The sequence below is a fragment of the Gossypium hirsutum genome, chromosome A11, assembly GCF_007990345.1.
Source record: "Gossypium hirsutum isolate 1008001.06 chromosome A11, Gossypium_hirsutum_v2.1, whole genome shotgun sequence".
Classification (NCBI taxonomy): Eukaryota; Viridiplantae; Streptophyta; class Magnoliopsida; order Malvales; family Malvaceae; genus Gossypium; species Gossypium hirsutum.
Window position 1 is genome coordinate 17,660,421 of NC_053434.1, and position 16,969 is coordinate 17,677,389.

A 16,969-nucleotide genomic window follows, 5' to 3' on the forward strand; every position below is an offset into this window, starting at 1 on the left:
TTTAAGTACGTTGAAGCTAGGGGCGAAGCCAGAATAATTTTTTAAGGGCGAATAAAATTTTAATTTTTTTTATAGTCTATATCTTTATAAATTTTAAAGGATTAAATTAAACTTTTATAAATTTAAGAGGGGTTAAAATATAATTTTACATTTATTAATTTAAAATTTTAAAAAATTAAAAAGCTTAAATAGTAATTTTTCATTTTAAATTCCCTAAATTTATTTCTAAAGCATATTATACTCCTATTTATGAGTTATAAAAGAATTTTACAAATATTATCTAAAAAAATAAATAAATATAATCAGAACATGTCACAAAATTATTTAAAAATAAAAATGTTCCGATATATAATTCAATAGAGAATCATCAACCTCAACGCCTTACCTTTAAAGCAAATCCCGAAAGCAGTGTTGTTGACTATAGTTAATTAGATTTCAATTTTTTAATTTCATATTACAAGAATTTAATATTTTTTGAACTATAGTTATAATGTCTTATTTTTTGGTTATTTTTTTTAATATTAAACGTTTTCTTTTTCATAAATATAAAACCTTGAAATGTGAATTTGATCAACGACATATATTTTAAAACCTAAAAATATAAATTTAACTTTTAATGTTTATATTTTCTATCAATTTGATTTTATTTTAAGTTAAATTTGACCATTAACCTTTAAAAAAAATTAAATCGCTTTTCTTTAATAGAAATGTCAAATTAAACATTAATTTTTTAACATAGTAGGCGTGACAGCCCAAGTTGTACTCTATGTACATTTCATGTTAACATGATATTATTTATCTTATATGTCACACCAACAAATAATTTTAAATTTAAATAAAAGTAAATCGAAATTCAAAAAATATAAAAACTTCATTAAAATTAGCATAAAGTGCAAATAAATTATCATGCAAGCTGCCACATTTAAAATTTAACATTTTAGTCCGTATTTTTGTTAAAAAAATACCATTTGGACTCTTTTTCAAAATGTTGACAATCAAATTTGATTCTTTATTAAAAGTTGAGAGGCGAATTTAACTTTAAAAAAAGGATAAAATTTAAAATATAAATATTAATGTTAAAATACTAAAATTAACATTATGATATAAAAATATATAATTAACTTTTTGATATATATAATTACATTGCTCAAGTGTCTAGGTATGTCAACTTGGATCAAGAAAGTACTATCAACCTTATACAACAAGACACTTGTACGGAGTAAATCACACCAAAGTCCAATGGATAGACTTTGAGTGAGCTTGAATGGACGGTGAAATATGGCGAGTTTAATTTATTTTTTTGTCTCGTGCTACAGTATTGTTACAATATTTAATCTTATCATCATATTTATTTTTACACTAATCATAAGTAAACAGACTATCCATTCAAACTCACTATCCATCTATTATTAAAAAGACTCAAAGCTCTTGCTCCACTATTGATACTTTTCCCAAACCTCTCTGCAACTCTCTCAACACTCTTAAACTACATCACTGGCAGCTTTTGACATCCTGTATAAATAACTCTAACATCACATTTTATATTAATATTTTCTTTTCAAAATAATAATTAAAGGTAGGAAATTTTAGATACATTATTTTCAATTTAAATGAATGGATTAAAATTTTTTATCACTGAAAAATTATCTAAATTTAACTTATTAATATAAGACGATTTTATAATATTTAAACTTTATATAGAAAAATCTTTTGAATTTGACTAGTCAAACCCAACTTTAAACAAATAATTTTTTTTATTTTGATCATGAAAAAATTAACTCAGCCCTAAAAATTTATTTAGTGTAGTAAAATAAATATATTTTATTTTTACAAAAAAAATATATTTAACTTCAATTAAAATTAATTGTTTTAATTTCATATTTAATTCAGTTATATATTAATCTTGAAATATACTCATTAAATTATTTATTATTATTTAGAATATTCTAATGGAAAAAAAAATTGATTAAAATATTAAACTAAAAAGAAAAAAGAAAAAAAATCATTTCAAAGTTAATATATAATTAAATTATAATGTAAACAAACATGTAAAAGAGAAGACAAAAACATTTAAAAAAATAATAATTGATAACAGCTTTTTATTTTTTAATAATTATCAACGAGGATTACGCTTAATGGCAAGGTTAAGACTTTAAAAAACTTTAAGTTCCTAGCCCTTACATATTTAGTTATTGTATAGATTTATTTTAGTCTCTGATTAACAATTTAATTGTGTTTTGTAATGATTGATTTTGATTACATTTATTTGAATATATTTTTTGTAATTGTAATGTGACTGTAACTTACATGTATTAATTGGATAATATATTTTGGCAACTAGGTTTGTTCTAATATATATATATATTGTTCAATTTAACACTTGAACTTGAGAACTAAGTCCGTTTTGGTCCCTGAACTTGAAAAATATAAAATTTTGATGATGTGGCACATTGAGATCATGTCATATCATCACTTGAAAATTAAAATATATATATAAATTTCTAGGTGATGATGTGATACAATCTCGGAGTGTCATATTCATTGTTTTAATAATCGGATTGGTGGTTGAACAGGTCAAACCACTAGTTCCCGATCAACTAGTTCGATCGATTCAACCGTCATACCAACAATAATTAAATAAATAGTTAAAAATTCATTAAAATAAAAAATTTATTAAACTGATTCAACTTGTTCAACTGACTATTTTTGTTCTGATTTTTTTTTTTATCAATTTCAAGCAATTTCTAAATTAATCAATTCAATTCTTTTGTTTGGACCGTTATATTGATCAATTCTTGATTTGTCTAATCCGATCTTATTTCAGTAACACTAGAAACATCATTAAGTTCAACATTATTAGATCACTAATCCAAGATCTACAAAGAGTTTTTTTTTCATTTTAAGAAAATCAAGATAAGAATTGATATTATGTATTTACCCTTTTTTTATTAATAAAAATGTATTTACCCTTTTAAATATCATTAGGAGGACTTAGTGAAACAAAATATACTTTCTAAGAATCATGAATTTTGTTATTATTGTTGGCCATAATATAATAGTATAGTAGAGATTGACAAAAATGAACCTCAGCGGTAAAAAAATAATAATAATTTTAACAAAATTTGTGTGTGAGAAAAAAATCCAAAATTAGATAAATAAAGTTAAAATGAGAAATAGAGTCGAAAATGAAGTTAAAATGTGACCGTATATAAAGTTAAAATATTATTTTGATATTTTTAAAAATTTGCTTAATAATAATTTTACAAAAATCAAAAATAAAATCTAAAAATATCATAAAAATATTAAAAAAAACTTAAAATAAATAAATTATTATTTTTTAAATTATAAAAAAATAATTTTGAAAATTTAAAAGAATCATTAGATTTCAAAATATAAGAATTGGTCATGTTACATTGTACGAATGAGCTCGTGCTTTCTCTTTACACTCGTTGTTGATTATCTTTAGACGCAGGGATGATTCAGGGGACGTGGGGGGTGGTTGCCTCCCTTAAAATTTTTAGATTTTTTAATTTTATATATAAATTATCATGTATTTTAAATTTGGTCTCCAAATTTTATAACATTCGTCCCCCTTGGCCAAATAATAATAATCAAATATTAATACATGATGGGCCTTGAAAGACTAAACTTAAATGCCCAATATAGACTTTAAAGCCGAATTTCAAAATTAATTGATTGGGCCCATAATTATACATAGAAGTCCCAAATTTAAGTGCTCCGTATAAAGCTGGTCGAGGTTGGTCTCGCATCCAGAGAGATAACCTCACAATTGATCATCACTATTGGTTTGTATATTCTTTGTTGGTATTGATTCATTGCTAACAGAAATGAACTCTCACTTTAATGATGAGGTAGTTAAGTTACTTGTTCTTAGCTCTGCTTTGGATCCATACGATAATTACAAAGCTTTTCGAGTGGAAGATATCTGCAAGCTTATGAATGATTTTTATCCGAACGATTTTACAGAGTAAGAAAAATTATACATGAAGATTCAATTGGAATATTTTCAACTTGATGCTCATCAAAGCATTGAGTTACAAAAAGCTTTTCTAGTTGTCGAGTTGTGCCAAGTACTAGCTAAGATAAATAAGTCCAAGTATTTATCATCTTCTTGATAGAATTATTTGTCTTGTGCTAACTCTTTCCGCATCTACTGCAAGAACCAAATGATCATTTTTAGCCATGAAAATTGTGAAGATAAGGTTTCGCAACAGAACGAATGATGATTTTCTTTCAACTTTCTTGGTGGCATTCATTGAAAAAAAGATAGCTCGAGAATTTTCAACATACTCTATCATTGATGATTGTTAGAATTGTGTGACCCAAATTCTAAGAGATTGCTTGCAAGTCAAGTTAAACAAAAATATATTTTCTTTCTAGAAGATTTAGTATTTATTAGTATAATATATTTAGCATTTATTAGTATAGTTTATTTGACTTACTAATTTAGCCTATAAATAGGCTCCTTTACAATCTTAGAATTAAGAGACACCCATTAGATTAGAACTCATAACACATTCAGAGAATTTTGTGTTTACGTTTGAGGGTTCTTTGTTTTTCGGGTTTTCGGGGTTTAGTTTTTATCTCCATCTTTTGTACTCTTCATTCTTTTGCCATTATAGTAAAATTATCTTTGCCCGTGGTTTTTTATCCTCTTTTGAGGGGTTTTTCCACGTTAAATTTGTGTGTTCATCTTCTCAATTTCTTCTACTATTTTTACTTGTTCGTTGCTTATTCGGGACGATCCTAACAAGTGGTATCAGAGCTAGTTTAACTTTCATAGATCAGCCCGGTCAGAGATGACAGCAACAAGGTTTGAAATTGAGAAGTTCGATGGTGAGACAAATTTCAATCTGTGGCAAGTTCGGATGATGGCAATTCTAGTTCAAAATGGCTTGAAAAAGGTTGTTACGGGGAAAAAGCCTGAGAATCTAAATCAAACAGAATGGGAAGAGCTTGATGAAAAGGCCTTGTCTGCAATCCAGTTGTGCCTCGCGAATACAGTATTGCAGGAGGTATTGATGGAGAAGACCTCATTCGCCTTGTGGAAAAGGTTAGAAACTCTTTATGCGACTAAGTCTCTGGCTAACCGTTTAGTGTTGAAACAACGTCTATTTACGTTTCGCATGAACGAAGGTGAGCTTCTTAAAGATCACATCAGTCAATTCATTACTCTTTTAAATGATTTAAAGAATGTTGAGGTTTATATTGACGATGAAGATCAAGCTATGCTATTATTGTGCTCTTTACCCTCTTCATACAAATCTTTCAAGGAGACCCTGATTTATGGCAGAGACAAACTCTCGTTCGAAGATGTGAAGGGTCATTTGTTGAGTAGAGACAAACTCGACAATGAGTTTGATTTGAATAGCAAAGCAGATAGACAAGCTTCCGTTTTGGTAGCATCAAAGAAACGAGACAAAAGGTGTCGCTATTGCAAAAAGTTAGGTCACGTCAAAGCAGATTGTTATAAACTGCGAAATAAAAGAGCTGCTGAGAGTAACGAGAAAGATGTAGTTGGTGCTAATTTGGTCGATGAAGGCGGTGATGATTTCTTGTTAGTGTCAACGAGCGATAACTCCAAGCTTACGTCTGAGTGGATCCTAGATTCAGGATGTTCTTTCCACATGTGTCCCAATAGAGAATGGTTCTCCACATACAGTTCAGTTGAAGGTGGAGTTGTGCACATGGGAAACGATTCATCTAGTAAAATAATCGGTATTGGTACTGTTAAAATTAGGATACACGATGGGACGATTAGAACACACTCAGATGTCAGGTATGTACCTGATTTATGAAAGAATCTCATCTCCTTGAGTATTTTAGACTTGAAAGGATGCAGAATCAACATCGAGTCGAGCGACATTAAAGTATCTCGTAGAGCTCTCGTTTTGTTAAAAGGTAAAAGAACCGGCAGTCTTTATATTCTGGAAGGTTCTACAGTGACCGGTGAAATCGGACGTCCCTCGTCCGTTACGGAGTCAAAGTCAACTCATTTGAAGCGGAGGCAACTTGGTCATAGGAGGGAAAAAGGTATGACCGTTTCGTTGAAGAGAGGTTCTCTTTTGGATGCAGGTTTTGAAAAGTTAGGGCACTGTATTCGTGAAAATCAGACCCGGGTTAGTTTTGATTTGGCAGTGCACAAGTCGAAGGCTAGAAGTCTTCCACCTTCTAAGCATAGATTCGACTCAGTTAATTCCCTGCATAGTTCAAGATAGGCCCGTGGCGGGTTTTGGCAAAGATGGCATTGAAAGAATTTGTGTCAAGGTGGAAATTGTTAGAATTGTGTGACCCAAATTCTAAGAGATTGCTTGCAAGTCAAGTTAAACAAAAATATATTTTCTTTCTAGAAGATTTAGTATTTATTAGTATAATATATTTAGCATTTATTAGTATAGTTTATTTGACTTACTAATTTAGCCTATAAATAGGCTCCTTTACAATCTTAGAATTAAGAGACACCCATTAGATTAGAACTCATAACACATTCAGAGAATTTTGTGTTTACGTTTGAGGGTTCTTTGTTTTTCGGGTTTTCGGGGTTTAGTTTTTATCTCCATCTTTTGTACTCTTCATTCTTTTGCCATTATAGTAAAATTATCTTTGCCCGTGGTTTTTTATCCTCTTTTGAGGGGTTTTCCACGTTAAATTTGTGTGTTCATCTTCTCAATTTCTTCTACTATTTTTACTTGTTCGTTGCTTATTCGGGACGATCCTAACAATGATTTTGATCTTATAAAAACAAAAAAATGTGCAATTTAGATGCCTAGTATTGAGAAATAGGACTAAGGCCAAGTTTTTTAATTTAATTTTTGGAATTATAATGATATTTATGAAGTTTAAAGTATAGTATTAATTATTCTTTTTTGGATTTTGAAAAAAATATTTAATTTTATATAGTGTGATTTTTTAAAGATATTAAATTGATTTGTTTAAAAATAAAAAAAGCTATACAAGAAGAATTGAAACTTTTTTATGTTAAAAAAAATATCGTTCGGATTTAAAAGTTTTTCCCTTCTTGGAGTAAAATTTTGGATCCGTCCCTGTTTAGACAGTCTTGATTTCATTTAAGACATAAAGGTAGGATATTGTCAAGGGCAACACAGTTGATACAATAAATCAATTATATTCTTGAAGTTTATCATGTTTTATTTAATATTATTATTTTTAAAAAGTATAAAAATTATAAAATTATTAAAAATGCGAGTCTAGAATGAACTTAACTTGAACATAAAATATTAAGTTTTTTATATTATTATTTTTGAATTTAAATGTAGATATCTATTTACCCTCACTCATTATACACGTGAAATTAAAAAAAATATTTGTATTTAAAATAACTAATAAAACAATTATTTATTAAAATGATAAGGAATGATTTTTATATTTTTTGGTGGGTTAGGGTTAATAATAATTAAAAAAGAAAAAAGAAAGAAAACTTTTGATGACTCCTTTATAAATATAGGCATTTGACAATGATAGTCATATTTTTATAAATAACAATTACCATATTTGAAATAAAAAGTTAACCATAATATAAAATAATTTAATATATTTGACTAATAAATATAATCACATCACATCACATGACATGACATGGAGTTAAAAACTAATAATATTGCTTATTTCTCCATCTACAAAGGGGCCTATGATTTTTACCTTCGGTAATCTTACCGCAACCTCTATCTCAGAACTCGAGTGTGATTAGCAAGTGGTTTCTGTTTCATTGAATCATTTGGCTTACTTAAGTCGTCAGATCATTTATTTTGTCTTTCCATGCCCTCTCGACTGTTTTTCTTGCCTTGAAAGCATAAAAAGATCAAACTTTTAACCAACTTGCAAAAAGAACAAAACCTCCCATCATTTTGTGTCATTATCTTAAACCAAAATCATAGTTTCTTGGGTACATTTCAGGGACAACAGTCTCTTTAAATTCCACAAATATTGCATCTATCAATCCAAAGTGAAAAACTTCCACTCCAAAAAACTGTAGCTATGGCTAACAATTTCCTATATTTTTGCCTCTTCTGTAGCTTAGTTGTATTAACTCATTCAGCTCCTGAGGAGGCTCTGGTCACTCAACTCCCTGGCTTTTCTGGCACTTTTCCTTCAAATCACTACTCTGGGTATTCACTGATTTCAACATTTTCGTTATTAATTTCTATCTTTTTCTTGTTTCCTATAATTTGGGCACCATAAAAGTATTGGTCAAACTCTTCTTTTTTTTTTTTTGTTCTTGAAGGTATGTGAATGTCGATCAAAATCATGGCAAGAACATGTTTTACTATTTTGTGGAATCTGAAAGGAATCCGTCAGAGGATCCACTGGTTCTTTGGCTCAATGGTGGACCTGGATGTTCCAGCTTTGACGGCTTTGTTTACGAGCACGGTATATAGATATATAGTAATATACTGTAGAGCGTAGACCATAAGTCAATGCAAATACTTCATCTGTTTCATCAGATATTACAACATTTCAGATTTACCTTAGGGTTTACAATAATCTGCTTATTTGGGTTTCTAGACTTTAAAATTATTTACTTGAACAATGAGTGGTGGAAAGGTAAAAGTTCTGCAATTTATTTACTGGAGTATTAGGGATCCCCTATAGTAACTCAGTTGTTCCTGTTTTGTCAAATTTATAATAATTGCTTTGAATTAACAGGGCCTTTCAATTTTGAAGCAGCAAAGGCAAATGAGAGTTTGCCCCAACTACATCTCAATCCCTATAGTTGGTCCAAGGTTGTAATTTTTCACTTTTGTTTTATAGGACAAAAGGGAGATGTTTGATTTGTTTATGTTCGTTTCCCCATTGTGGTAAAGATATCATATTCACAGTTTTCTTTTTCTTTTAGGTCTCTAACATTATATATTTAGATTCTCCAGTCGGTGTTGGGTTTTCGTATTCGAAGAACAAAAGTGATTATGAGACTGGTGATGTACAGACTGCCATTGACACCCATGCATTTTTGCTCAAGGTTATACATCAAATTTATTCATTATTATTGCTCAAGTTCTTTATTAACTAAGATACTTATGCTTTAAGTATCTGTTGTGTATCAGTGGTTTGAACTATACTCTGAGTTCCTTCCAAACCCCTTTTTTATTGCCGGAGAGTCATATGCTGGTGTATATGTGCCTACTCTATCTTCTGAAGTCGTGAAAGGTACGTACATATATATATTTATATACGTCCTCTTAGTTTAGACTTTAATAAGTTGAAAGGATAAATCTAAAGTGCAGATATGAATCGTTTACAGGAATTGTTGCTCAGAAAAAGCCTATTCCTAATTTCAAGGTACAAATTTTTCTGGAAACTATTTTGATTGAAGTTTAAGCTTTTAAGCACATGCTTTCTAGCTGTAACTTGAATACATCATGGACAGGGATATTTGGTGGGAAATGGAGTTGCAGATGATGAATTTGATGGCAACGCTCTTGTTCCGTTTGCCCATGGGATGGGCCTGATCTCAGATGAACTATATGAGGTGCGTGGAGCAGTCTCTGATTTCCATATATCTTATTCTAGTTCCAGTTTTTTTTTTTCCTTCATAACATTATATTTTCCTTTCAATGACCCCTCATTGAAGGTGCCAGTACTAGGTGTAATTACTTGGTCTGAAAATTTGCTAAACTGAAAGTATTTGAACTTCCTGTTCTACTTTTGACCTGAATCTACATTTCCAGATAGTGGCTTTTCTTAGTTTCTGGCATGTTATCCTTTTTCCGGTCCATGGCCCGATATGCTATATACTTTTTACCTCTTTAAACTAGTAGATTTAAGTTTGGTACTAGTAGCCAATGCTTGCTACAAATGCATGATGTGATTAAGCAACTGTAGGAACCTAAGTTTTTCATTTTTTAGCAACTGTAGGAACCTAAGTTTTTCATTTTTTTCTTTAAAGTTTCCAGATTTGTTATTGGAAGCTGATATATTCTAACATGTTATAAGTCTAGGTTGAAAAAAAGGCCATGGTTCTTTTTCCCCAAAAACATAGTTCTGATAGTTCAATCTTATTACATATTTTCAGGAGGTTAACAGTGAGTGCAAGGGTAATTTCTACATTCCACTCAGTGAAACTTGTGAAAGCAAACTGGAAAAGGTTGAGAAGGTAATTGCGCTTTAGTTGCTTATTTACATTGATTAAAGGGAAAGTCCAGATAGTCAGAACTTGCATTCTCTTTGGTTTGCTTCTAAACTTTTGACTAATTGCAGAACATAAAGGATTTAAACATATACGACATCCTGGAACCTTGTTACCATGCACCAGAAACGCTTGAGAATACAGATATTAAGATTAGACTACCTTCAAGCTTCCAGAAGCTCGGTGAGACCAACAGGCCTCTTGCTGTAAGGACAAGGATGTTCGGTCGTGCCTGGCCGCTTAGAGCTCCTGTGAGAGATGGAATTGTTCCAACATGGCCACAACTTCTTGATGCCGAAAGTGTTCCATGTACCGTAAGTTCTAACTTATTGTATGTGATGATTGCTTGTTTGTATCTTGTTTCACATCTATTTTGTAGCTTTGCTCTTTTTCTGAGGTCAATAACCATCAGTTTATAGTTTCGACTTTCATCTGCTTTTTTCTGTCAAGTTCTTAGCTCAGCTATTCCTTTCGTGCATACAACTCATGTAACTGATTTGTTCTTATTTATTATTCATCTCAAACCATCTTGTTGGAATTATATTGATAAAATTACTTACTCAAAACTTTATATTAATTGTGTAGGATGATACAGTAGCAACACAATGGCTGAATAATCCAGCAGTTAGGAAGGCAATTCATGCTGAAGAGGTAAGCATTCTCGAAGTCATTACTCCATTTTTTAAAATAATATTAATTTTATGATCCTTTGGCACCATAGGAGACTGCAATCGGCAAATGGGAGTTATGCACGGACAAGATCTTGTATGATCACGATGCTGGAAGCATGATCATGTATCACAAGAATCTTACTTCTGGTGGGTATCGAGCACTCATATACAGGTAAATCTCCTTTTAATGTTGTATAATATTACAATTTCTTTCAGAATTTTTTTTCTCATCATGGACCCGAAAAGAATTTAAGAAAGGACTTAATCTTTTTCCTAAATGAAAAAAAGATTACCTAAAAGAATGATTCATTGGTCTTGGTATCTCGAGTTTGTAACTTGTTATGGATTTGAGCTAATCGTCCTGGATATGCTAAGCCAGTGTTAAATTTATTTATCTGAAGCTGCACTGATCGATTGAATTTCATGATGTTTAATAATTAAATCCGGGTTTGAAGTCAAAATGAGTGCTCGACCAGGTAATGTTTTCTGATAAGTATATGTATGTAACTTTTGTGGCAGTGGGGATCATGATATGTGTGTTCCATTCACTGGGAGCCAAGCCTGGACGAGATCCATTGGATACGAGATAGTAGATGAATGGAGGCCATGGATGTCCAATGGACAAGTTGCTGGGTAATTTTCAGTCCTTTCTTTCACTTAACGTATGGAAAAAGTATTTTACAAACCGATAACCAGAACCGAATCTCATGCTGAATCTGTCACTGCCTAGATTTCTTGTTTTCTTTTCCGAACTAATGCTCATAATGCTTTACTTTACTTCATAATTGACTTTGTATATATTTTGGAATGCATTTGCAGGTATTTACAAGGTTATGCGAACAACCTGACCTTTTTAACCATAAAGGTATTGACCGCATTGCGGACTTTCTGATATCGAACAATCTGTTTGTAAATGGTCTAAATTGTATAATTCATTTTTTTTTGTATAAATCCAGGGAGCAGGACATACTGTTCCAGAATACAAACCTCAAGAGGCATTCGATTTTTATAGCAGATTCCTTGCAGGGAAAGCTATATGATACTTGTTTTAGTTCCTCCTAACAGTATGTTGATGATGGCTTATCCAAGGAATTAATTTAAGGGAAGAACAAATTCCTGGATTGCTTGTATCTCTATGAATGAGTTAGTAAGATTTTAATGTTAATTTCACTTTTATTTAAAATAAATAAATAATTTGAATGTTATTTTCTTTGGTCATATGATATTATTTTACGTAATATATTTTCTTGCCACCGTCAAAACGTCATCTGCTTCTGTATAAGCATCCTTCCCTGCCACGGGCAGACAAAAAATTCTTTTAAGTTCTAAACAATCCTTATATTATATCTCTTATTGTATTTTGATATTTTTTTTATCGGGGATTAAATTTATTATTATGCTTTACACATAAAACATTAAAATAAGTATTTAATAATATAATTTTAATAGATGAATTATTTTATTCTAATACGTAGGAATTAATTTATCTATTTTTAATAAAAAATTAAAATGTACAATGTCTATTATAATATTTTTACCCTAGCAAGCCATGTTGATAATTTGAGGGAATAATAAGACGAAATTGATATATCGTTTTTGCTCATTTTCTTTTGAAAAGTTAAATTAAAAAAAAAAAGTAAAGATATTAATATTTTTAGAAAAATTATTTGATACATAGTTATAGTTTTTAAATTTCACAAATAGAGTTGAGTATAATAAAATATTAAATAATTAAATAATTTAAAAAAAAAGACATCTAGCAATTTTCTAAAATTACTTGTTGAATAAAAAAAGTATACTATCGATATACTAAATACTAACCCATATGTGTAAAATTTGGCCCATGATCTTGACGTGTAGTTTCACTTCGATACATGTATTAACGTACTAAAAAATATGTATTATATTTTTTTAATTATCAAAGTAGACCATAAAAAAAGTATAATATTAAAATAAACCTAGATATTAAATTTATAGGTTAAAAATTATATTAACCTTTTAATAATATTGCTTAAAAATTATTAAATATTTTTTCAAATTTCAATTAAGTTAGTTGATTGAAATTTAATTCACATCATTGTATTGTAACAATTAAAACAACACGTGCTTAAATGCGTTTTTATTCTGATTTAGGCGTTGGAGAGGAGTTCAATGGAAACACTCACTACTAGTGTCACGTGACACTAGTAGCTAAGCTTTAACCCGTTCCGATATATGGGCTGTGTTGCCGGTTACCCGATCCAACGGAAAATTTATTTGACAACACCGAAGCTAAAACCACTTCAAAACCCCAGCGGATCAAAGGAAAAGACTGAGAATGGTGGCTTTAATAAGGAGACGTTTTCTTGGCACCAAAATATCCCTAAACAGCCATCGGCATAAGCTCCAATGGAGCGTAAAGCAGGTTACCAAATCCAACTTCAGTGACTCACTCCAGGAGTTCAAGTCCCACCTCTCCGCTTCCGACTTCGTCGCGGTTTCGCTCCAGAACACCGGTTCTTTCTCCGCTCCTTGGAACCGAGTCTCCTCCTTCGACTCGCCGGAAACCGCTTACCTCAAGGTCCGTCGCGCCGCCGAACGCTTCCAGCTCCTCCAGTTCGCCATCTGCCCCTTTACGATATCTGGCTCCAAAGTCACTGCCCACCCGTCAGTTCTCAACCTTTTATTTATATAATGATTCATTTTATCTTTGAAAAAAAAATATTCAGTTTTAGGATGTAAATTTCTTTTAAAATTTGAAAAACATTCGGTTAATTTGAATTTTTTTCAGGATTATCATTTGTAAGTTAAAGGTAATTTGGAAAATTAGAATTTAAAATTTTAGTTCTGGGGAATTTCAGGATTACATTACGGGGTGAAATTTTAGGTTGAAAGAATTACCCATTATTTGTAAGAATTAAGTTGCAGCTTTCTTTTTTTTTTTTTAAATTGTCATTGCAGGTATAATTTCCATTTGTTCCCAAGGGATGAATTAAACATTGGGATGCCTTCTTACAGTTTTTCATGCCAAACTTCTTATTTGACGGCTATGGCTCGACAAGGTTTCGATTTTAATGCTTGCATATATGATGGTAAAATCCTATTCTCTTCACTTTTTTAACACTTCCATTACTGATATGATATTTGTGAAACATGATGACAAGTGTCAAAACTTAGTGAAAAGCTTGTGCCTTTTGTGCATTACTGCATAATTCAAGCGAATTAGAATCAGGATATAAATTCTGTGGACTTTTGAGCTAAGCTGAAAGAGTTACTTTGTTCTTTTTATAGGTATATCGTACTTATCGAGAGCACAAGAGTTGGCAGCAATAGTTCGAATGGCCAATCCAATTAATTTAAATTATGTTGTGGAAGCTTCTTCTTCCCCTCCGACTGTTGCTGATACAGTATTTGTAGAAAGGGTTAAATCTCGTATTAAGCATTGGAAAAAGTCCTGTATCGACTCCACAAGCAAAAAGATAGATGGTGAAAGATTTTGCATTAGATGTTTGGTTATTTATTATCTTTTCGTTGCTTCCTGTTGTTCAGTGTGTTAACTTTTTTGTTGGCAGATGCTCTTGTAAAATCACTGCAAAAACTTGTCTTAGGGGGTGAACAGTATGGGTCTAGACCATGCATGACAATAGCCGTATGCAGTGAACGTCAAGTTCAACTTGTATCAGAGGTAGACTCACCTGATACTAGTTTCAATCTGTAATTAAGGGAGTGATGCAAAATTAAATCTCATGTAATGATGTTATGGAAAGTGGGAATTTTTGGGCTTTTCTTTTGTGAATATTGTCATGAAATTTGTTTATTTGATATAGATGTTGAGAGAGTTCTTTGATGATCTTGTTGCTTTAAAAATCCCAACAAAGGGTGGAGGAACCCAGGCAGTTCGTGTTGTTTTAACAAGTTCAAAAGAAGACAAGAGTCTTCTTGAGGTAGCAAATAAATCTCGATCCTTGATCAGAATGAGTGGTTTGGTTCTTTTTAAACTTTGTAAATGGGAATCTTGATTAACAGAGGGAGCTTCAGAATGCTGAAGAGGAACAAAACAAGAAAATGAGGGGCTTTCGAGAGGTGATCGAATTGGTATCTGCTTCACAGAAACCTGTTGTCTCCCACAATACCCTTAATGGTGTATCTTTATGGCAAAAGTTCCAGTACTTTTAGTCTATATATTATGTTTATGTTTTTTATTAATGGTGACCTAAACAATAACTTGTTCCTGCAGATTTCTCTGTTATTCATTCAAAATTCATAGCTCCACTTCCTCTCGACGTGAATGAGTTCCTTAACTCTTTACAATCCAATTTTCCCCTTATATTTGATGTTAACCATATGATGAAGGGAATTGGTCCTCTAGAAAATGTGACCAGCATACCTGCAGCTGTATCTCACCTCAAGAATCGTTTCTTTGCGCCCATTGAAATGGAACTTTCCCATGGAGGTTAGTAGGACTCTCTAGTTATGCTATGCAGCTGGTTTTCATAAATTTCTACTTTCATTCTTGGCTAACTTGGTAATGTACCAGAACTACCAATCACTAGGTTATTGCTCATTCTTCACATTTATGTCCTTCGTACATCATGTTGTGTTTTCCAGCTTTGTTAGATGAAAGCAAGATTCATGGGCAAACTGTTGTAAGAATATGTTATTTATTTGCAAAATTGTGCTCTGTACTGAAGATCACCCCTGGTTCTATCCAGTCTAGTGATGGAAAAGTCCTTGATGGGTATGCAAATGCCTTCAGATCATGTTCTGGAAATTCTGTAGAATCACTTGACGGGGGTATCAGAATTTGGACAAATAGCCCAAGAAAAGTAGATTGCAAGGATTTAGTTTTCTTGGTGGGGATTCAGGAACAGGCCGTCTGCTGGAATGCTTAAGAGCCTGCTTCAAGGGTCCATTGATGTTTTCTCTGAAGAATTTGATGTCTGTTTAGTTGATAAGAGCTGTGCCATTGTGGTTTTCTTTCATCCTAATTTATCTCAAGCTTTCCTGGATGTAATGAATAGTGAAGAAATCAGTGGATCATTAAAGGAATTGGTCTCAGAAGGCTTAAGGGCAGCAGATTATGACACATACAAGAGGGCCTGTAGTTTGGGTTTATGGGAGACAGATTTAGCAAGTTCCTTAGACAAAGCCTCTGCAACTCCTGATCACTTATCTCAAAGAGATCCGGAAACAAAGCCAGCCGAGATTTACTGGTGCAATGACTTAATTATTAACTTGGACGACTTGTAAGGTACTGACATTTTCTTTTCTCAGGGATATTATCTGTATTTGCAACAGCTGAGCAGTAGGCTTAGAGTTGGTATTAGTGTTGGTACTAGTCTGATACCAATCTTTAAGCTGTGATCATTCATTGCTCGGAAAATCTTCTTATAGACCAATCACCTGGATTGCAGCAGCATATATCAAGTCGGATTGACCAATATTTGGTTTCATTTAGTATTGTTTTCCTTGTACCTCTGCTAATACTGTGCTAACCTTATGCACATTTGATTTGAGTAATCATCATTTGTCATGTGTTGAAAACTTGTAAGATTTTGGAAGGCTTTTATAAGAAGGATATATGTAAGAGAGGTCGGAAAAACTTCTCGACAGAAGTTCCCAAGTTCCATGTTGGGAGGAAAGTGACTATATATATCATTCATCAATAATTAGTGGGATAATAGTTTCAAATATATATATTTGGCTCTACTTCGCATTTAACTTTTAAATAATTTCGTTTGGATTTTAACGTGATTATTTTTGTTTAATTATCCAAAATTTTACAAAAGTAATTAACAAAGTTCACATGTAATGTAATACCGTCGAAGATATTAGATTGAAATTAAAAAAAAAATAGAAAAAAACCTGACTGAAAAGGAAAATTGAATGGGCTTCAACCAAAACCAGCCCAATTTGTACTCTCCTTTTTCCTAATTGTAATTGAAAAATAGTGAGTGAAAAGGAGTTTAAACATCAAAGCAGAACCAGCAAAAACAATGTCTTCAGCTTCAATTGCAGTTAACTCCCCAAGCTCCTCAAACCATTTTATCAAAGATGGCGTCACTTCAGTCAATGTAAATCGATTATGTTCCTTCTCATTCGAATCAGGCTTGTTCGGATCCAAAATCCCAACGAAAAAGCTCTCACTCTCGGT

The 16,969-nt window shown here is 31.6% G+C and overlaps 2 protein-coding genes across 3 annotated transcripts; both read left to right on the forward strand.

Moving 5' to 3' along the window:
* Nucleotides 1-7,669: 7,669 nt before the first annotated feature.
* LOC107924821 (serine carboxypeptidase-like 20) lies at nucleotides 7,670-12,054 on the forward strand. Its single transcript, XM_016855425.2, has 14 exons — nucleotides 7,670-8,147; nucleotides 8,264-8,409; nucleotides 8,686-8,762; nucleotides 8,876-8,998; nucleotides 9,084-9,186; nucleotides 9,281-9,318; nucleotides 9,407-9,508; nucleotides 10,052-10,132; nucleotides 10,237-10,479; nucleotides 10,751-10,816; nucleotides 10,887-11,008; nucleotides 11,356-11,469; nucleotides 11,656-11,701; nucleotides 11,793-12,054. Exons 1-14 carry the CDS (start codon nucleotides 8,017-8,019, stop codon nucleotides 11,874-11,876), a joined length of 1,476 nt encoding a protein of 491 aa, XP_016710914.1. The 5' UTR covers nucleotides 7,670-8,016; the 3' UTR covers nucleotides 11,877-12,054.
* A 944-nt stretch (nucleotides 12,055-12,998) lies between these two features.
* LOC107922763 (poly(A)-specific ribonuclease PARN-like) lies at nucleotides 12,999-16,510 on the forward strand. 2 transcript variants are annotated; one of them, XM_016852920.2, is made up of 8 exons: nucleotides 12,999-13,482; nucleotides 13,777-13,907; nucleotides 14,107-14,301; nucleotides 14,388-14,500; nucleotides 14,643-14,759; nucleotides 14,842-14,956; nucleotides 15,053-15,268; nucleotides 15,528-16,510. In XM_016852920.2, exons 1-8 carry the CDS (start codon nucleotides 13,154-13,156, stop codon nucleotides 15,530-15,532), a joined length of 1,221 nt encoding a protein of 406 aa, XP_016708409.1. In that variant the 5' UTR covers nucleotides 12,999-13,153; the 3' UTR covers nucleotides 15,533-16,510. The 2 variants fall into 2 exon arrangements, with proteins under 2 accessions (XP_016708409.1, XP_016708408.1); XM_016852919.2 differs by having other exon boundaries at nucleotides 13,001-13,482; nucleotides 15,424-16,510.
* The last annotated feature ends 459 nt before the right edge of the window (nucleotides 16,511-16,969 follow it).